At 43.1% G+C, this 14,488-nt stretch overlaps 1 protein-coding gene across 1 annotated transcript in view; it reads right to left on the bottom strand.

Moving 5' to 3' along the window:
- LOC138300880 (rho guanine nucleotide exchange factor 19-like) overlaps window positions 1-14,488 on the bottom strand; it is a 133,801-nt gene that overhangs the window by 35,340 nt on the left and 83,973 nt on the right. Inside the window, exons 10-12 of the mRNA XM_069240733.1 lie at window positions 1,940-2,097; window positions 342-503; window positions 141-209 (exon numbers count right to left, since the gene is read on the bottom strand). Of these exons, the coding sequence (XP_069096834.1) occupies window positions 143-209; window positions 342-503; window positions 1,940-2,097 (387 nt within the window). The 3' untranslated portion in view covers window positions 141-142. The remainder of the gene's footprint in view (window positions 1-140; window positions 210-341; window positions 504-1,939; window positions 2,098-14,488) is intronic.

Here is a 14,488-nt window from a genome sequence, read left to right as displayed (position 1 = left end):
CACCAGGCATAAACTGAGGAGCGTGCAGACCTAACAATCCAGAGAAATCTACAATATTACAAAGCTTCGGAGGAACATTTGAGTACGGAACTCACCCCTCCCTCAGAAAAACACACGATCCTCCACCCTTTACCACTCACCTTTACACCGGAAGAGTCCTGAAACTCATCTGTCTGGAAAGCAGAGACAACCATTCCTGTTTCTCATCCCTAGAAATCAAAGAGATACTGTTAGATTTGCGAACGTGGGATATCCTGTTTAGAACAGACTAAAAAAAAAAATCCCTTGGCCCGAGTTCTGTGCAGAAACCTACTCTCCCACAATGCACCACCAAAACTCACTGGCTCGACGCTTCTAGGATCAAGCTGCAGCTGGACCCATCGTGATTCTGCAGCAGGCACACCAAGAAGGCTGTGCTTGGCAGACCGAGGGCCTTGGCTTTGAAGTTCTCTGCTTTTACATTGCTGGAGCAGGCGTAGTCTTCAACCAAGAAAAGTTCATTCCTAGGAGAGGTGACGGGAACAGAACTCTAGGTTAGAAATAATGATAATCGTGCAGTTTAAGAAAGACAAAAACAGAACTCAAGTGAACTCAGCAAGAATTGCAAATGCGTTCTCGGTGAGCAAAGGCGCTCATCTTAAGGGTAATCATGGTTCATTGACTCATCTTTCCATTCACAAACAGAAATACCAGATAAATGTGCAATTTTGTCTATTAAGCAGTCCACTATTAGGCAAGGGATGAACCGATTTCAATCATAAGTGAACAGGGTGTAATTTAGTGGCAGATATACAGTGGCTGGACAGTGTAAGGGGTGACAAATATTGTGTTAATAAACAGATTCAGTCCCTGAGGAACAATAATGGGTGGTCACTTAAAAAACAAAAAAAAACAACAAAAAAAAAAACTTAGAGGTGTCTGGTTCCTCTTACTAACCCTCAAACTAATCCCATATCTCAAATTCAATATGGAGTGAATTCCTATCACACACTGGGGGTGGCCTCTCCCACATTCAGAGCCAGAAACCATGTATTACAGGCAAATTATCGATTCGGGAATGGAGGCTGACCACCCACCCCCCTCCCTTCTCTCTTACAGAGGAAAGGGCTAATAAATCAATTGAACTTGTACTGCTTCAGAAATGCATCCTTGCTCACATTCCCCCACATAGAGGCCAGGAACTGAATGAATCGAAGAGAACTCAGAGGACAACTGGGAATGAGGCATCAACTCTAGAAGTGGAGCAGCCTGCGCATCCTCCACACGGATAAACATTTTAGGTACTGAACATCCAAGCTAACATTTGGTTTGTAGGCAGACTAACAGATTGATATACTTTAAAGATGCACACGAATATTGGTATGCTGATTTAATTAGAGCTAAATAGTGCATGTGGCAACTGGAAAAGGTGTAAAATGGGACTGTAACTTACGTAGAGCTTGGTTCAAGTCTTGGAATATTACTATGTATACCAGCAAACTAGAATATGCTTAGCTTATGTACGTGTATGAATTTTTTGTTGTAAAATATTTTGAAAAACTGTTACTGAACCCATGTAAAATACCCCCAAAGATTAAATTGTTAAGTAAATGTGCTGGGTCTGAAGGGTTTAAGTTATGTACGAATCACAGCATCAGAGGCATTACCCTAGGGAGTCAAGGAGGAATCACCATGAAACCTTTAGGCTGTATTGTCACCTCGTACATGTGTGCCCCGTTGCTAAAATGAGGAGTCTAAAAAGCCAACTCTCAACTAAGTATTATAGAAGCATCAGCCAAAGTAAATACCTTCCAATTAGTGCCCATTAAATGGGAAGCCCTATCCAAGGATAGTCTGCCAAAGTAAGGTGACACCTAAAGTTTTTAGGATCTTTAGAACGGATGGAGGACAAGTTAAAGCCTTCCAGGGCTCCACCATAGGGACTCATGGACATACTCACTCGAGCCTGGAGAGGAGCAGCAAGTCACAGAAGAGGTGCAAGTACACCGGCCTAGTACAGATTCTTGGCCTTTGTCCCAGGCACGACTGTTGTAAGAGAATCTCTGAGAGCATCCCCTGCCGCAGCAGCCAACGTCCACGGGAGATGAGCGGTATCGACTGAAAGAGAAATAAGTGACTTTTGCTGGCATCCTGCGGACCGAGAGATGGTTAAAAAAACATAAGGATGGTGAAAATCACTTTCCAGCTGACACTGTGCTGAATATAGGCTAATCCCAGTCACATTTTTTTGGTACAAAAAGAAAAGCAAATTGTGTACCCCACTGGCAGGTGAACACCTTCGTCAACGTTCTCTACTTTGCCTATATGTTTATCTGCATGTTCTCCTTTGCAGGAGTTCCATTTCCATGGCAATTGTGATTTGTTTTTGATTTTAAAAAAAATCGGAGAAACTGAATAACCATGATGGGTAAGTCACGGGAGCCTCTGCCCTCAAGTTTTAACTAGTGTGGGATGTTTACGTAGGATTTCATGTTTGCATTTATTTGCTAATCTATCCTATTGCACACTGTATGAGATAAATATCAGCATTTTTAATCTGTAGGTCACAAGTAAAATATATAGGGCCTGATTTATATTCTGGTGGACAGAGTAGTCTCCATTGGCGTGGCTGAGGACTTTCGGTCCGCCAGTCCAAGAATACTACACCCGCTAAATTTATAAATGACTGCTTAGCAGGTGGTCATTCATAACAACATCGGCAGGAACTGGCTGCCACTGCATTTTACTGCTTGCTGCAGGGCAGTATATTTTTTCTTTTAAAAAAGAAAACTCCAATACGACATTTTCTTTTTGAGAAAAAAAAAAAGAACGCAAAGCTCCCTTCTCCATATGAGGCTTCTCCCATGAAGGAGAGCATTAGATTTTTTTTACTGTTTGTTACTGCCAAGTTTTACCTGGTGGTAAGAAACAGTAAAAAATGACTTCATGTACACCCATCGAAATTGGGTGGGCGAACATGTAGCCTTTTCTCCGATAGCCCTTATTCCCCAGTGCTGTCAGAGGAAATGAATCATGCCATCATTAATCCTAAGGCTGTCTGCATGTGAATGTGGCGAACAGACCACCATATTGGCTGGGATGGACCTCTGTCACCATTGAGACAGAGTACAACCTCCACCAATATATAAATGAGGCCCAAAGTGTCTTCCAAGATTAGATGCATGCTGCAATACAGCCAGGGTCAACATCTGTTCCTAGTAGTCCAACGTCTTTGAAATGTCAGTAGATATCTGTGAAACTCTTAGGTGTCTTTATTTCAAGTGCTCAAACCCTCTTATTATACCTTATGGACCCTGGTTTCAGATGCCTTACACATGAAAAACACATTTCAAGAATTCATATTGGGACATTATAGTATTCCTTCCAACAGCTCCACATCTCAGTGGCTTCAACTGAACCAGACACCCACATCAGAAGAATCTCGATTAAGACCCATTGAAGGAGAGGTTTTTTGACATGGGTAGTCATGTGCCATGGGCTCAGCATGGGCCTTCAGATGCCAGGGTCTCAATTAAGGGTCTTTCTGAAGATTGTCACACAAGACCCTAAGAGTGCCAGGATCCCACTCTCGGTGCCCCATGAGAGCAGCTCTCCTTTTAAGCCAGTGCCCAAAACCAAAAGCCCAAACCAAAAGACTCTGGCCATTTAAATTAGGTCACTTGAGAGGTACGAAAATTCCTAACTGCTTTATAGGCACAAGCCTGACCCAGAATGATGCTGGGGTGGTAGATGCACAGGGGAGTTTGCAGCAGAACCAAGCAGTTCAGGAGAATGAGACTGACAGTTTGGACTTCTGCTCTTCCACAGCTGATTTTAAGAGCAGAAATTCACCATAGCAGGGTACAGACCCACACTGGGTAGGTAATGGTGGGCATCTACAATTTTCATCTCAATTTCACTAAGCCCTGAGGCCAGGCAAAAGCTACTTTTCACTGGCTGAGGGTGGGAAATCTTATCAACTATGACCACTCAGCATCTCCACTTTACAGGGTAAGCCAATGAGAGAAGGTAGTATCTCGATGGATTAAGCATTAAGCAGGCACTGGAGCAAATGTGCACCTTTGGCCTTACTGCGGCCAGTGATCACCTAACCCGAGAGTTGCCCAGTTATCCCAATGCATCCTTTGCCTGTTAACTCTTAGACTCGCACCTTGGTGAGCTAGTTTACGCCATGTAGGTGCTACAGACAGCAGTTCTCCGATTTCAGGAAGGGGGTTGAGTAAGTTTAGCTATTTCATGCAAAATCATGGCCAGTTCTTGACAAAGGCCACATTCACGATGGTAAGGGGAATACAGAGGTTATGGCATTTCAGGATGCCCACCAAAATCAGAAGTTACCATGGGAATCACGCACCCAAGCAGAAATTCATCTTTTTCCAGCCATTCCCCACCCTGATATCTCACCAGCTTTTAGCTGGTCCGTTACATGGGTTGAGGGGAGGAAGTCAGAAGTATGGTTTTGCCACTTCTCCTGAAATTACCAATTCAGCCACATTGGGAATTACACACAACTTACAGGCGATAAGAGTGGACATTCTTTGCAATATTAAATGGCAAATGGAATCCGTGTTTTGAGATATACAAGGCATTCTTGGTGATATTCTGGCTAGCTCAGGTATAATACTGATCCATCCTTTACATATGGTAGGCATTAAGGACTACATGTGACTTGGGCCTGAGCAGGTAAGATTGACTACTTTTATAGGGCTGGACAGGTTAAACCAAAGTGTACAAAAAGGTGATGAGTGGAATGTTTGAATTAATCCCCACCATTGGTAATTACTCAGGGCTCCATTGCAGTCCATCGTTATTTTGCAGATAATGCCAGTATCATTGGTTAAGAAGCCTGCCGAATTTGTCTAGCCCAATCATCCATGGCATGAGATTGTGAGCTTTGTTTGACTTTTCTGTCCACACTACTCCTTCCAACAAGATTTTGAGGTTACAAAATTTTACTGAGAATCTGATTGAAAAGGAGCAGAATTGGAACATAAAGGGAGAAAAAATATTACCATTTGAAAAACGAAAGGCCATATGAAACTGCATATGTCATGCTAAAAAAAAAAAAAAAAAAATTGCCCACTATTTCTCCAGGACATATTGAGAATGGCAGGGTGACCCTGTGTAGGTAAACGATTGACTGTCACATCACAAAATTACTAGAATGTTTCAATCCTCCTCCTTCAAAACCTCTAGATTATTAAACAGTGTGTGTAAAAACAGTAGTGTAAAACTCGAGTGTTGCTGTCTTTTTTTTTTTTTTAAAGAAATCTAGATGGGAACACACTCGCCCTACCAAAAAAGAAACAAAATGTAGTTATTCACACCCTACCAATTTGAGTTTTGGGAGCTGTTGAACTCTTAATTTTCTCGCTCACATCTTGTCTGGGAATTGGGTTACTTTGTTTTTGTTTCAAGGACTCCGTGTGACTTAAAAATATTTGTATAGTTTTAAAGTAGAATTTCATACCTGAGGGTAAGGAAATTAAAGTCTGATTTTTGTTATAGTGGCATAATGTAGCTCTTATGGCTTTTTTGAACCTACTTGTTACAATACTTCAGATTTTGTGGTAGTAATCCTAGGGTAACCAGACTAGTCCATACATCTCACCCAGTCTCCCCTATAAACCGTTCTGCCCTGCAAGCGTTTTTTGCCAGTTACCTTACAATTATTGTTCCTGAATTTTAAAGCAGCTGTTTATCACTTGGATTAAGCATTCGTTTTTCATTCCTTGAAAGCAATAGCATAAAAAAGAAAAATTACCCCTGAAATAATGTGCCAAGCTCTTGTCAAGAACATCTTTCAAACAGTGCTACATAAATAAAAGAAAAATTGTGTGCGCCACGGCACACGTTTTTGCTAAGTTTTCTTCATTTCTCCTTAAAGGAAAATAATTTTACCCAATGAGAAACGGCGTGTCCTGCAACCTTACAATTTCGCACGTGTTCCTTTCCCATTCAACCCAGGGTAGACGTTTACTTTTGTAATGACAAGAGTAAATCTCCGACTTAATCTCGGGAGAGACTGCATGCATTTTTTTATACTAAAAATATCTCACGTTTGTGTGCGTTCATCTCTTAAAGCAGGCAAACCACCTTGGGATACGGGCTGTTCTTGGACCAGATTGACTCACATGAAATTGCACCACATTGGCATAATTTGATCTACATTTGTTTTGCAAATACGAAATCTGATTTCACTTGTAAAATAAGGTTTTTGCACACCTTTGTGTAATTTACAAGCTATGATACCTTTGTGAATCAGGCCCTAAAAGACAAATGGCTTACGTAATGAATAGGGAGAGAAACTTGAGAAACACTTAAGTTACCATCTGCTACAGTATCAATTTGGGGCAGAAAATGCGTCATGTCCCCTCAATGTCTCCAAATCGGCGAACTAGGCATAATTTCATGAACACACAGTTTAAAGGGCTGAGTACTCGATGTTTTCAATTAGATTACTCACTGTAGTCTTTGGGCAGTGAACCTTTAATCTTATTCTGAAAGCCTGAAACAATTCGAGTCCTACGCCTGTGAAAATACACCCTGTCTCTGCTCTTCAGGCACGTAAGCACATTGGATTCGGTGGTTCCATTTTGATACACATTTATAAACCTGCATTTGTAGGTTACTCTCCTCGCTTTACCATCAACATCCTTCCTAAGGTTAGGTGAGGTTCGAAGTGTCTGAACCTCGATGTTGCTTTCGGCATCATTCATATTAGGAAGTGCTGGTGCCTAAGTACATCTAAAAAGTGCCAGGGCTGAGCACAAATTAGCCTCGGCACAAATTAAGCACTGCCCTGCAGTGGCAAAAGTAGAACAGCTCGAAGGAATGGGATCGAGAATAATTTACTCAAAATATAGTTGGTTCGAAAAAATGAAATCTGAAATAAAAACTGAACGTTACCACAATTTACCATCATCACAATTTGTACATAGGGACTATATTAGATAGGAATTGGGTTAGAACTGTAAATATGGACAGGTGTAGTAATAGTAAGGGACTAGGGGCCAGAGGTAGCAACCAGTTTGCGAGCCGCAAACGTGGGTTTGCTATGCAGAAATGCAGTTTGCGACTAGGAACCGACTCGAAAAATGCATTTCACAGTCTCAAATAGAAAGGTTCCCTTCCTATTTGCGACTCGCAGTGGTATGCAATTCCATTTGTAAATGGAGTCGCAGTTACTATCCATTTGAAGTGGTTGGTAACCCACTCGCAAATTGGAAGGGGTCCCCATGGGACCCCTTCCCCTTTGTGAGTGGACCCACCAATATTTTTTCAGAGTAAGCAGTGGTCCAAGGGATTACTACCTGCCCTGAAAAAAAAAAAACGAAACCTTTCGTTTCGGATTTTAAGTGCAGCTCGTTTTCCTTTAAGGAAAACGGGCTACACTTGAGAGAAAAAAAAACTGCTTTATTTGAAAGCAGTCACGGACATGGAGGTCTGCTGTTCCCAGCAGGCCTCCATACCCGTGAGTGCCCATAGTCGCTATGGGGCCGCAATTTGCGACCCACCTCATTAATATTAATGAGGTGGGTCTTTGCGACCCCATAGCGACTCGCAGACGGTGTCTGAGACACCGTTCTGCATTGCAAATTGCGAGTTGCAATTTGCGAGTCGCTCTGACTCGCAAATTGCAACTCGCAATTTGCAAAGTTGCTACATCTGGCCCTAGGTTACTGTGAAGGCCGAAGTTATGGCTGTTGAAATACCAGCGTTGAACATTTTCCCCAAAACTTTCTCAAACTAAGTAGTTTGAACTAAATGCAAAATACAAAAGAACATTACTTTTTTTTGTTTTTTTTTTTAAACTAAACTGTGGAATCAAGGGGATTTGAAATGAAAAGAAAGATTTGTTACTCATAAATTAGTACATGTGTTCAGACATGGATTTTAAATTTGTCATTGAAAAGAGCATGACATAGTCCGAAAATTGCAGGTTATAACAATTTAGATTTTTGCCGCCATAATCGTGTACAAGATTACATCTATAACAATTCCAGCTTTCCATCCCGTGATAGATCACTGTTAGAATTAGAATACCCATAGAAGGCATGTTTATGTGACATTAAAAGGATATAATTAACATAATTTTAGGCTAAAAACTTGACAGTTAAGGGGGGGGGGGAGGAGGGGAGAGGAGATTAAAACCTGGCTATCTTAGAGTTTTTTGAAGCAGACCCACTTCATGAGTGTTGAATTATATGGTCTTGTGGGGCTTATAGAGTATCCCAGACACATGGGCCCATATTTATACTTTTTGACGCTAAACTGCGCTAACGCAGTTTAGCGTCAAAAAATTTTGCGCCGTCTAACGCCATTCTGAAGCGCCATGCGGGCGCCGTATTTATGGAATGGCGTTAGCCGGCGCAAGCAGACCGGCGCTGCCTGGTGTGCGTGGAAAAAAACCACGTAGACCAGGCAGCGCCGGCATTGGGCAAAAATGACGTTAGGGCGTCTTAAAATGGGGCAAGTCAGGTTGAGGCAAAAAAATCGTCTTAACCCGACTTGCGCCATTTTTTAACGACGCCCATCCCCCATCAACATGACTCCTATCATTGTAAAGATAGGAGTCATGCCCCCTTGCCCAATGGCCATGCCCAGGGGACTTCTGTCCCCTGGGCATGGTCATTGGACATAGTGGCATGTAGGGGGGCACAAATCAGGCCCCCCTATGCCAAAAAAAATTATTAAAAAAAAAAAAAATAATACTTACCTGAACTTACCTGAATGTCCCTGGGGTGGGTCCCTCCAGCCTTGGGTGTCCTCCTGGGGTGGGCAAGGGTGGCAGGGGGGGTCCCTGGGGGCAGGGGAGGGCACTCTGGGCTCATTTTGAGCCCACTTGTCCCTTAACGCCATGCCTGACCCAGGCGTTAAAAAGCGGCGCAAATGCGCCGTTTTTAGCCACGCCCACTCCCGGGCGTCTCTTTTGCCCGGGAGTATAAATACCACGTAAAGGCCTGGGAGTCATTTTTTAGACGGGAACGCCTCCCTTGCATATCATTAACGCAAGGAAGGGGTTCACGCTAAAAAATGACGCACATTCCGGGAACTTTGGCGCTATACGCCTCTAACGCCATAGTATAAATATGGCGTTAGTTGGCGTTAGTTTAGCGTCGAATTTGCGTCGAAAAAAACGACGCAAATTCGGCGCAAACGGAGTATAAATACGGCCCATGGTGTGAAACGGACAGTGCAACAAGTTAAGCCGTGAAGAGTCAGTGTTGCCCATTAAAAATATATTTTGCACAATTTAGGCAAAGAAGTGAGCGAGCCAGTTGGTAAGTACTTTTTTTGTTTGTCGGTAATAAAAAAATGGAGTAGGTCACGCAAGACGGCCGACAGGACTCGTCTCTGAGAGGCTCCTCCTTGGCCCCAACAATTACGTTTCTTGTTCTTTGGGTGGGTGAGACCTGTAAGGCCTTTTGGGGACCTGAGTGCCATGGCTGAGGCCTGTGGAGCTCGTTGAGCCTGCGGGGCCAGGACCCCATTGGTGGCCTGAGGACATCACAGACTACCTTTGAGTGGGGGCTAACTAGCAGACAGCAGGTGCTGCTCGCCACGGTGTAGTCCTGGCGCGGTGACAGGGTTGGCAAATTGGGAGTGGTTCCCTCTGGGCTGCCGGTTAGCCTGTGGCCAGCAGTAACCGCCAAAAATCTCAAAGTGGAGGGGCGGGCAGGGAGAGGAAAAGGAGAAAAACAAGAACAGTTAACTGTTCTGACGCAGACGCCTCGCTTCTGTCCTCTTTATCTGGTGTCCCAGCATTCACTGGGCCACTTGCACAGGCTCCCCAGCAATTCTGGTGCTGTTTTCGTGCTAAACTTAGCATGAAAGCAGCATTAGTCTTGATTTGAGTGGCTTCGACTGCCGCTAATACACAACCCTGGGGTCTGTGCAATTTCTCAAGCCAGGCTGTTCAACACAGCCTGGATGCAGAAACCTAAGTGCGCATGTGTGTTTGGCCAGCCTAAGATGGATTGTGGGTGGCGGTGACGCTGTTGTCCTCCATGTGAGAACCCCACTGGCCTTCACCATGGGCAGGATTAAGTAGCTCAGTCCCCCCGCAGGGGAACACTATGGAGCATTATAATAGATGTTCTGAAAGTCTGGTTTGGATCCAGCCCTCCAGGGTAGCAAATGGGAATTTTATACCATTAAAAAAATCTATATATCACAGAAGCATATCCATTTCTCATGCATGGGTGTAACTAACATTTGCAAAGATCAGAAGTTTGTTTTCAACTTGACCACAAAATAACCAAACAATTTTTGGGTTTTGCTTACTGACTGCTTTAGCTGTGTGGCAAGACCCTTATGTAATCGTACAGCACACACATATTTGAAGGGGTCCTACAGGGTAATGTATTTGTGTCTTGTAGGCTGCTTTCGCTCTCCCTCCCGGGCCACTCATTATGCTCATTCAACAGTTCTCTACCTAATGCCCCCTGCTGCTCTTCCTCCTTCCATCAGACCTCTCCTTTCAGGTACACCTGGCGATTCCCACCTTGCTGCTCTCACCTTCTGCAAGGCTGCTCCTCTCATGCGTGCCCACGGGATCCTTTCCTTCAGCCAACCCACGCAATTTTCCCATATGTGTCTGGTGGTTCTTTTTCTGTACTCTCTTCTGCTCTTCTCATGAACACCAAGTTGGTTCCTTTCTTTAATTTCCACTGCTCTCTCTGGATCGCAAAGAAATGTTAGCCCACAGGGTGGAGGCTTCACTCCTAGGTAGTTCCGGGTGGAACAGCGGAGACACAGAGAAATGGGTTAAGATTGTGCTCCCACATTGGAAGGCATTTCCCTGGTGAATATGCGGAAGACACATGCTTACACGGGCACCAGGTGTGTGCATTATTGGGAACTTTAAAAGAAGTCACAACATTGTTGCACTTACTTGTCGAAAAGTACGACAGATACGAGGGCGGGGGATGCATGACCACAGGTAATAATAAGAGAAGCCCCTTGTTCAAAAGTTACAATATTTGAGTGTTGAGGGATAGTTCAAGAGTTTTAGGAATCACTGGAGCGGGTAAGAGCTTGGTCACAATCTGCTTGTTGACTTGCATTGGGAGTGGGCGATGTAGACATGTTAATGGGAGGGGACATCGGTTTGACGGAATGGGTTGGATGCACGATATGGTGTGCTTTCACAAAATGCGCCTCCTTGCAATCTCCTTGTTCTATCCTCAGAATGAATTGGGTTACGATTGGCGATGTGAGATGGGGCGTAGGTTTGATCTCCACCTCTTTAGGATTACAATGGTAAGGGACTGTGGAGATTGATGGCTGCCCGTACATTGTGTACAATTAACATGTTTGGACAGGGCGGCATGTGATTTTTTTTAAAGTCAGAGAGCCCATACACAATACAGAAGTTGATATTTTCCACTGGGGTTTGTGTTTGCTGTAGGATATAGAACGGGTCCTCAGTGACCCATTCAGAATTGGTTGGATGACCGACACTGCATGTTTACACTAGCTGGGACTCCTCCCTTTCTCCTTTCCATTTTTATCCTTTGAATGAATTGGGTCAATTCTGGCTTAAGATGATGGACCTATTCTCAATACCAGGGGAGTTTGAGTGATGAGGATTTGTCTGCATAATAGTCAGGCTTTGAACTGATGCGCAGGAATGACATTACTGTAGTTTGTGTTGATAGTCAGTCTTTGGAATAGGGATTACAATAATTTGTGTGGATATGTCCTGTACGCTACATGAGCATATATAGTTGGGGTTTTAATAAAACGTGTAGTAGGGATCCACTGAGTGGATATAAGGTTATGGTGCCGTTTGGTGAATGTTAAATCATAAATAGGTGTGTTTTTTAGAACCATATTATGGTTTACGGGTAACTACAATGAGGTAGTCATCGCTCTACACCTAAAGTAACTGAACAAGAAGCTGATGATACAATTGGATACTATGGAACCCTAATGATGATGATACGAGGATTTATATTGTGAAGGTACAAACTTTGTGTTATTTCATTGCGTATGAAACAGATCCTTTTCTATATATAGTTTAGTGGATTTATAAAGTCCATGGCTACCCGAAGGCCGCCCAGCACTGAAGCGGAAACAGAACAGACAGTGAGGAAGACGTTTAAGCTCTGAACAACAAGGTTTTCAGATTTCTGAAAAAGGAGAGTTCATGACTGGTTTGATGAAGCTCCAGAGGGAGTGAGTTCCAAAGTTTGGCTGCTTTATAGGACATGGATCTGCCACTCCACCATATAGAAAATCTTTAGTATTTATACATAACAATGTCCCTCTTATGGTCTTAGAAAGTTGAGGTAGAACAACTAGAATTCATGATCACTAAGTGGACTGGGTAATTAGTAATTAAATGGCATTAATAACCATGCCTGATGAAAATCTCATGATGAGTAGTACCAAAACACATGATGATTATCAATCTATGTCATGGGATACTTGGGCAGCATACCTATGTGGTTCGGGGTAATGTATAAAGTCACATGAATATGATGAATGCTCATTATCTATATTAGTAGTGGTTTCCCTCTTTTGGTTGCATTATCCATGGTGTATAAAGAAAAAGTTGTTTTTCAATTTGTATATGTTTGATGTTATAGAGATTGTTATATGTGATATTATATAAATTATATTTTGTAGCCCTGAAGAAATGCCTGAATGGGACAAAACATGTCTACTGGTAACGGATGAACAATTTTAAGTGCAAGAAGAATGTGAATAAAGAATAAATCCTTTTAGACATCGATGAGTCTTCACTTCATGTGGCTGAATATGTACTTCATTGATGTGGTGTTACTTGAAAGATGTGACTAACATCCTATTGTACCTGTTTGGCAACATCTGAGAACATACCTGTACTAACGGAGAGACAAACATTGGTGCCTGGACATTGATTTCTCCATTTGATGCATGGGCTATATGTCCACTAAAGAGAATGAGGAGATTTGACCCTCCGGTTCAGTGCACTGAGAAAACTAAAATATTGTTTTACGGTTATAAGTGTGGAGGAATAGGCAACTTAGTCATTTTGTACATTGTTAGGATTGATAAATGTGATATATGCATTCTCTTGAAGTTCAATCACATTACAGAACAAATTAAATCAATACATCTTTGAATAGAGTTCAGAGGGAGAAGATTAATGGCTCTCCAGAGCTGCATGTCTTTGTTAAAGTAAATAATGGGAGCCACACGAGATAGTATGGTGGGAGTATTGCTCCCTTGAAGGGTGAGGTCTACGACTTTCGATCCCTGAATTTACAGGATCCTACCAGGGAAAGGACAACTTGTAAACAGCAGATATTTACAAGTGGCACTTATGTGCAAGCCTGTTTGTAATACCTAGTTGAAGGCAGGGCATGTGTCCAATCTTTTGACAAGTATGACCCGATTTATCTGTCTTGTTTGTATTAGCCAGTGGTGATCATCCGTATATCGCTGGTGCTGGAATAGAATCGGTAAAGCTGATGCATTCTGACCCAGCAGCGGCAAGAGCAGCATAGTAACAACTTTCTAGAGGTATTCGAGTACAAAGTCTAAGAGATATCTGCTAGTAAATCAATTCTGACTGCCTAGATTCTATACACACCCGGTGTCACGACCTACTCGTTGTCTGTGGCCCACTGGGAGTGTGGCGAGGTTCTTGTTCTTATAGGTTCTGCCTTGGTCCAAATTGGGGCGACCCTTTCTGGTAACCATGGTGCTGCTGACAGAAGGAATGCCAAAGGCAGTCCATGCCCTCCAGAAGGAGTCCGCAAGGAAAAAAAAACCAAAAGGAAAAGAACCAAAAAAAAATAAAAAAATAAAAAAAAATTTAAAAAAAGGAACTCCTGTAACAAAACAACTAAAAAGGTAAAAATACATTGGAACAAAAAGGCAAAAATGACACAGAAAAAGCTGGAGCAGCCTCCGAAAATCAATATCGGACGCAAAAGAACAGGAGCGAAGATCACCACCCAAAAGGAAGTGTTGCAGCGCAAAGAGGAGAGGAATCACACACCTTATATACCCAAAGAACAGGAAGTGACCGGCAGGAAGTAAAAGTCACCATACTGGATTGGGAACATATCATAGAATTCCATAGGAGAGGCAACATTGTGAATAAGGCTCCAAGGCATGCAGGGAAAAGGAAGGCATGCTGGGAAGGAGAAGGGAATCCTGGGTAGGAAAGAAAGGCATAAGTTAGGAAGAAAACGAGGATGACAGAAAAGAAGGAAAAGAATCAGAAGGTAAGTGGGGAAGAAAATGGAGAGTGGGGAGAGGCAGGAACTAACGGGGTGTGCCGCGCCAATGCAGTAGTGAGGCCCCATGCCCAATTTGGGGCCTCGACAAAGATAAGTGTAGGGGCGTGTTGCATCTTACTGCCGCGCGCCACGTCCCGTGCTGCGGCACAACAGTAGGTCCCCCACCCCACAAAGCCCCTGATTTGTGCAGAAACAGCCTAGAAAATTTACGAATCAGAAGAGGGGCATGAACAGAAGAGGCATCTTCC

This window comes from Pleurodeles waltl, chromosome 6 (assembly GCF_031143425.1).
Source record: "Pleurodeles waltl isolate 20211129_DDA chromosome 6, aPleWal1.hap1.20221129, whole genome shotgun sequence".
NCBI lineage: Eukaryota > Metazoa > Chordata > Amphibia > Caudata > Salamandridae > Pleurodeles > Pleurodeles waltl.
Note: the sequence above shows the minus strand (reverse complement) of the source record. Positions and strands in the feature narration are given on the sequence as shown.